Genomic DNA, 6,073 nt, shown 5'->3' with positions numbered 1-6,073 from the left:
TTCTGGCCCTGCTCAGCCAGCCCTTCCTTTCTGAGGAGCCAGATTGGGAAGGGAAGTGGGAGGTGCCACGGGCAGCCCGGTGGCTCCGGGGTTTAGTGCTGCCTTCAGCCTGGGGCCTGATCCTGGAGACCCACGTCAGGTTCCCTGCGTGGAGCCTGCTTCTCCCTCTGCCTCGCTCTCTCTTGCTGTCTCTCATAAATAAATAAAATCTTAAAAAAAAAAAGGAAGTGGGAGGTGCCCAAAGAGCCAAGGGGAAGCCTTGAGACGGGGGCCTGGGGACCAGCTGGCAGTCTGGATTTCACAGGTCTGGTGGAAGCACCCTGGGACCACAGGTACATCCTCGGCTGGGGACACAGGAGTGCATCTGACCTGTGGTGTGCAGCAGCCCCTCCAATCTCTGCATCTCCCTCACATGCACCTGCCCAGCCGCCCTGTGAGCTCAGGCTCGGCAGCCCCTGAGGCTGAGAGCAGCAGGAAGATGGTGGCTGGCATGAGGTTGCTCCCTTGCCCATCAGAGGCAGAGCTTGAGGGAGAGGAGTGCAGGGCTCAGATCAGCTTGAGTTCTGACCCAAGTTGAAACCTTGATCTCAGATCCTAATCTCTAAACGGCACTTCTCATTCTACCTTTGTGGGCACCTGTGAGCGTGGATGGGCTGGAGTTTATGGAAGATGACAAATATTAAATCCTCCCTTGCCTCAGTGTCTGTGTCTGGACCATTAAGTTTTCCCTTTCCCCACCCCAACCCCACGTTCCCCTCTGCCTGTGTGGTGACCCATCTGCGTCCTGTCCTCCCACTAGGCTGTGTCTCTGTGAGGGCAGGGGCCATGCCTGCCTGGTCTGCTGCCACATCCCTAGCACTTAGCCTGGCACCAGCCCAGCGTCCCTACAAGAGAAATCCCTGCTAAAAGCATGAACGTTGATGAGCTAGAGGATGGCCTCCTGCACCCACTCTTTCCCTCCCTCTTGGCTTCCACCACCATTCAACTCCCCGCCTCCCATCCCCTGGCTGGGCACCAGCTGGACCCAAGAAGGAGGAAGGACATTTACTGGAGACAAACAAAATACTTTATTATCACCAAGTTTGGCTACAGTGAGAAGGTACGGGCAGAGGTGGAGGGTGAAGAGCTGCGTGTTCCTCTCACGTGTCACATAACGCCCCCCCCATCTTTCCCTCCCCACTTCCAGTCCCCCTCAGTAGGGCTGACACATGACCCGCTGGCCAGCCCTTGAAGGGTCAGAATCCTGACCCTGGTGAGAGTGGGACAGGTGTCAGGAGCCTGTCATTGTTGCCATAGGGCATCGAGAAAGAGGAGAGAGTGATGCTGAGGCTCCCCATTACTGGAAGTCAAAATATTCCCGAAAACATCTTAAAAACTAGATTCCCCAGCACATTCGTGGGACCCCAGGGTCAAGCCTCCCCACTTTGGCTGCCTCTGCCGGGCTTGATGCCTGTGGGGAAGGGGACCTGAGGAGAAGCGAGACAGCCCACCTGGCACGTGCAAGCCAAGTTGGTGAGGCCAGAGTGGGGGGGCACCCAGTAGGGGAACACTGCTGTTTAAATATTAAACAGGGTTGTTTTGTCTCCCACCTGGAAGACTTCCTGATGCTTCCAAGGGCCTCAAGGTGGGTACCCTTGGGGTAAAGGGGTCACTGGGATTCTACCCAGTGCCCACCACAGAGCCAGGCCAGGGAGCAGTCACAGGAATCAATACTTGGTATTTACCTATCTACCTCCCCGTCCAGGGGACAGGAAGACAGGGGCTTTTCTTCCTGCAAAAGCAGGAGAATGAAACTCAGAGACGGCAGGAAGGACCCAAGAGTGCAGGGCTCCTTTCTGTTTGTCCTCATCTTTAAATATTAGATTTAAATAAACATAAATATTAAATAAAGATAAATACACTGGCTGGGGAGGGTTTTGCTCAGGGTTTGGCAAAGTGGCGCAGAGCGCGATATGCCAGCTCCAGGAAGCTCTGCAGGTTGGAGGCCACCAGGACACCTCCTGCCCGGCGCTGGAAGGCCGAGGTGAAGGCTGGCATGGTGCCCTGGGTAGGTGGCACGGCGGGGGCCATTCCTAGATCTTCCATCTGTGGGGGGAAAGATGAGATCTGCAATCAGGCCCTGCTGAGTGGGCATTTTTGAATAAGGAAATGCAAAGGGCTGACAGGCCATGGAAGGTGACACCAAGCAGTTAATGGTGGAGTCAGGCCTTGAACCCAGGTCTGTTTCAGGGTCCAGTGACCTGGTTCCTGCCCTCATCCAGGGAGAGCGGGGAAGGGCCAGCAGCAAGAGGGGCCTGGGATGGAGTGGTAGCTCCCGACACACACCCTGGGAATGCTCTCACCCTGGCCCTAAAGAACCGGGATCCCAGGCTTGCAGCCTGATCTTTGGGGACCGGCTCCATCCAGGCCCCTAAGGCTTGCCGCTTCCCATGAGGCTCACCTGCTGCCAGATGTTGATGGCAAAGTCGGTGATGTCCAGCTGCAGTGTGTCCAAGGTGGGCGCTAACTCGGGGGATATCCCTGCCAGGGCCTGCAGGAGGCCCTGGTAGAGGAAGAGGCCGCTGTGGAGTTGACGCAGGCAGCCCATCTGGGGGATGGAGTAGAGGAGTCAGGACGTGCTGCCTGGGACACTCCTCTCAGGGCCCCACATTGGAGCCTGGGGGTCCAGGGAGACTTCCAGACCATCCTTCCCTCTCCTTGTCTCCCTCCTCCCCTCCAGAAACTCACCAGCTGCAGAGCCTGGCTGGAGCAGCTGCTCAGGGGAGGCTGGGGGATGCCCAGAGCGTGCCCGAGCAGCACCAACTCCTCAGGGTGGCACAGCTGGTGGGTGGCACACTGGGGACAGGAAGGATGCTGAGTGAGGGGCACCTGACAGGGCCACGGCTGCTCCTGTTTCCTAACCCTCCCCATCTCTCCCAGGTCTTCCCCTCTCTCCCAGCCCTCCCAGGCCGCTGCCAGGCTGCTCAGCCCCATCCTGCCCTCCACGGCGATCCTGGCAGGCCGGCCCGCCAGCCAGCAGCTGCTGTGAGCACTGTCCCTGAGCACTCTGTTCCCCGGTTCCTAGCCAGGCTTCCATGGCTCCACCTCTAAGTTTCTTCCCTTTCCCTTGGGTCTCTCCTCTCCCACATCCCTCCCTGATCATATCTTCTCTCCATTCCCTTTCCCACCCTCAGCTCTTCCCCCTTGTGCCTGCCCTCAGCTGTCCGCTCTGGGTACCCCCTCCCAGCCCCGAGGTCCCCTCCGGTGCTCTCCCTCACCAGTGTCTCCTGCAGCGCTGTGCCATCAGCCTGGACCTTCCTCATTTGCTCTAGGCACTTGAGCAGGAAGCTCTGGGGCAGGGGGCCGGTAGGGCCCAGGGGGGCGGCTTCTTGCACCATCCAGAGTGCGCTGTGCCACAGCAGCAGCTGCAGGGCTGAGAGCAGATGGGGTGGGGGGCTCAGGAGCCCTGCGGTCCACTGCAGGGCCTGGGGGCCCTCCCAGCCCTCTGCCACTCCAGCCTCCCTCCCTGGGCCAGGACACTCACCGGTCAGCTTCATGGGGCTCTGGGCAGCAGGCTTAGCCGAAGGTCTGGGTGGGTCTGCAGGCTCTGGGCTCTGGCAGGAACAGGCTCCAGAGGGCCTTTATAGAGGAGCTCATGGAGGCCTGGGAGGAAATTACCTGGTGCCACGACCAGGGCTTAGTAATAATTTCCTAGGATTTATGCAAATTTGGTGTCAGGACAATGTAGGGGGGCACTGGGACAAAAAGCTGTTTGCGAAAGTTTGTGAAATTGTGGAATCTCTGATCGTTCTTTGACGTCTGATCCCCCTCACACTCTTCCTCCCCTCAGCCCCGCCCAGGCCCGAATTGCCCCAGGGTGTTTGATCTGAAGCACTGAACTAAGTGAGCTTGAGCCACAGATAAGAGCCAAGGAGCCTGGAGGCCAGTCAGGCCCACACTGCCCAGGCAGGCCAGGGGCAGCCCCTCCCTCCCTCCCTCTCTCTCTCTCTCCCTCCCTCCCTCCCTCCCCTGCCTGATCTGTGGGAGTAGCCCCCTGGCGCTACCCTCCTTGGGATCCCCAAGCTACCTGTTCCCTGGACTCTAGAGTCTAGAGTTGGAGAAGGAAGAAGCTACTTGCCCCCCTTTCTACCCCTCAAACTCCCAGGAGGCTGCTTTCCTGAGTCCCCCTCCTGAGAGGCCAGGGGCCTGAGATGGGGCCGTTGGGATCTAGCCTCCTGTCTCCACCCCACACTTTGATGGGCACCATCCCAGGTCCCTGTCTTGAACTGGTTAGCTGGGAACCCCCCACTCCCCCCCATGACTCATGCCTCCAAGCCCCCGGAATCCTGGCAGAAACCAAAGGAAACCGGATGTCTGTCCCAAATGAAGCAAGACCCTTGAGGTTCTGGGGCTCTGGGTTCACCTGACCTTGCCCTTCCTCCTCCTCGGCGCTCCCCCTCCCTCCAGTGGTGTCCCAGCACTTGGGAGCTGGGGGAAGGTCCCTGACGTGGCTTCCCGGTCACCGCCTGCCAGTGTGCGCTGCCCTGAGGCGGGGAAGGGCTGGGGGGCAGAGAGAAGAAACTGCCCTAGCCCCAAACCCCAGAACCGCGCCAGTCTCTGATTCGGTTCTAAACCCCATGAACTGGGCCAGAGAGGGAAAGGCCTAGCCTAAGGTCAAGGAGAGCCGATTCCGACTCAGGGTTGCAGCCTGGGCCTCAGATCAGACTTGAAGGTTTCCCACGGGCCACGGGGCCTGCCTAGCCGGCTGCCCTGCCACGCCCAAGGCTGTCACTTTCTGTCTCAATTTACCCCAGCACCAGCCAAGGAAGGACACCTTTTGATGAGGAGTGGGTGTGTCTGTCTGGGTGAGGGCATCTCTGGGGTGGGGGTGCCCCCTGGTGGCCACAGCTGGCAGGGCCTTCACCTGTTGACTCGCATCCTGCCTCTAGTCCCCTGTCCTCCCAGGGCCTCAGGGCGCCCCCCACCTCCACCTCCCGCTGGGTAGCTGGTCACCATGCACTGATTGAGGCCAGCTCTGTGCCCAGCTCTGCAGCAGCAGAGGGGTGAGTTTGGAACTGGGGGGCAGGAAATTCACTTCCACAAACATGTCCCTTCATCCTCCCCCAAAGAACCTCCAGAGGACTCATCTGACTCCATAAGGCCCCTAACCTTGTGCTGAGCGCTCTCCACACAAGGAGAGCGGTATGCCTTTCTTTCTTTTTTTTTTTTAATATTTATTTATTTGTTATTTATGATAGACATAGAGAGGCAGAGACACAGGAGGAGGGAGAAGCAGGCTCCATGCCAGGAGCCTAATGCGGGACTCGATCCCGGGATTCCAGGATCGGGCCCTGGACCAAAGGCAGGCGCTAAACCACCCAGGGATCCCCAGGTATGCCTTTCAATAAGCCTATGAGGAAGGTACTAGAACCATTTCCCCTTTTACAGAAGAGTAATCTAACCTCAAAGAGGTTAAGTAACTTGACCAAGTGGCAGAATCAAGGTCTGCTCTGTGCCACAGTCTTAAATTCTTTTGTTTTAAGATTTATTTTATTTTAGAAGTGGGGGAGGAGGGGCAGAGGGGGAGGGGGAGAGAATCCCAAGCAGGCTCCCCCTGAGCACAGAGCCACCACAGGGCCTGATTCCACCACCCTGAGATCAGGACCTGAGCTGCACTCAAGAGTTGGATGTTCAACCGACCGAGCCACCCAAGAGCTCCTTAACCATCGGATCTCTTAACCAGTGTTTGGCCTTCCTCACCAGTGGCTGGGCAGCCCCAGGCCCAGACTCTTATCTTCACCTACAGTCCAAGTGCGTAGGATGTTTGATTGAGAGAATACACGTTAATTCTAACGAGGGGGGCCAGAAGGGTGAAAGGACTCAAGATCCCACTTGAAGAAAGCAGGCTGTGTTGACCAGGGAAAGTGAAGGAGGGGGTTTGTTGCCGGGTCTCCAGGGCTGGAAGTGGCCCAGGGAGTGGAAGCCACAGCCGGCGAGTTTTCAGCTCCACAGAGGGAAAGAGCTTTCCAATGATCAGAAGTGTTAGAAGATGGAGTGGGCAGCTTCCAGGGGAAAGTAAACTGCTCATCCCGGG

The 6,073-nt window shown here is 58.1% G+C and overlaps 1 protein-coding gene across 1 annotated transcript; it reads right to left on the bottom strand.

The window, feature by feature from the left end:
- Nucleotides 1-1,920: 1,920 nt before the first annotated feature.
- CSF3 (colony stimulating factor 3) lies at nucleotides 1,921-3,615 on the bottom strand. Its single transcript, XM_041723706.1, has 5 exons — nucleotides 3,524-3,615; nucleotides 3,258-3,412; nucleotides 2,728-2,835; nucleotides 2,441-2,587; nucleotides 1,921-2,085 (listed from the first exon to the last, which is right to left on the bottom strand). Exons 1-5 carry the CDS (start codon nucleotides 3,534-3,536, stop codon nucleotides 1,921-1,923), a joined length of 588 nt encoding a protein of 195 aa, XP_041579640.1. The 5' UTR covers nucleotides 3,537-3,615.
- Nucleotides 3,616-6,073: the final 2,458 nt, after the last annotated feature.

Source organism: Vulpes lagopus, chromosome 12, assembly GCF_018345385.1.
Source record: "Vulpes lagopus strain Blue_001 chromosome 12, ASM1834538v1, whole genome shotgun sequence".
NCBI lineage: Eukaryota > Metazoa > Chordata > Mammalia > Carnivora > Canidae > Vulpes > Vulpes lagopus.
The sequence above is the reverse complement of the archived record's forward strand: the minus strand, read 5'-3'. Positions and strand labels throughout refer to the sequence as shown.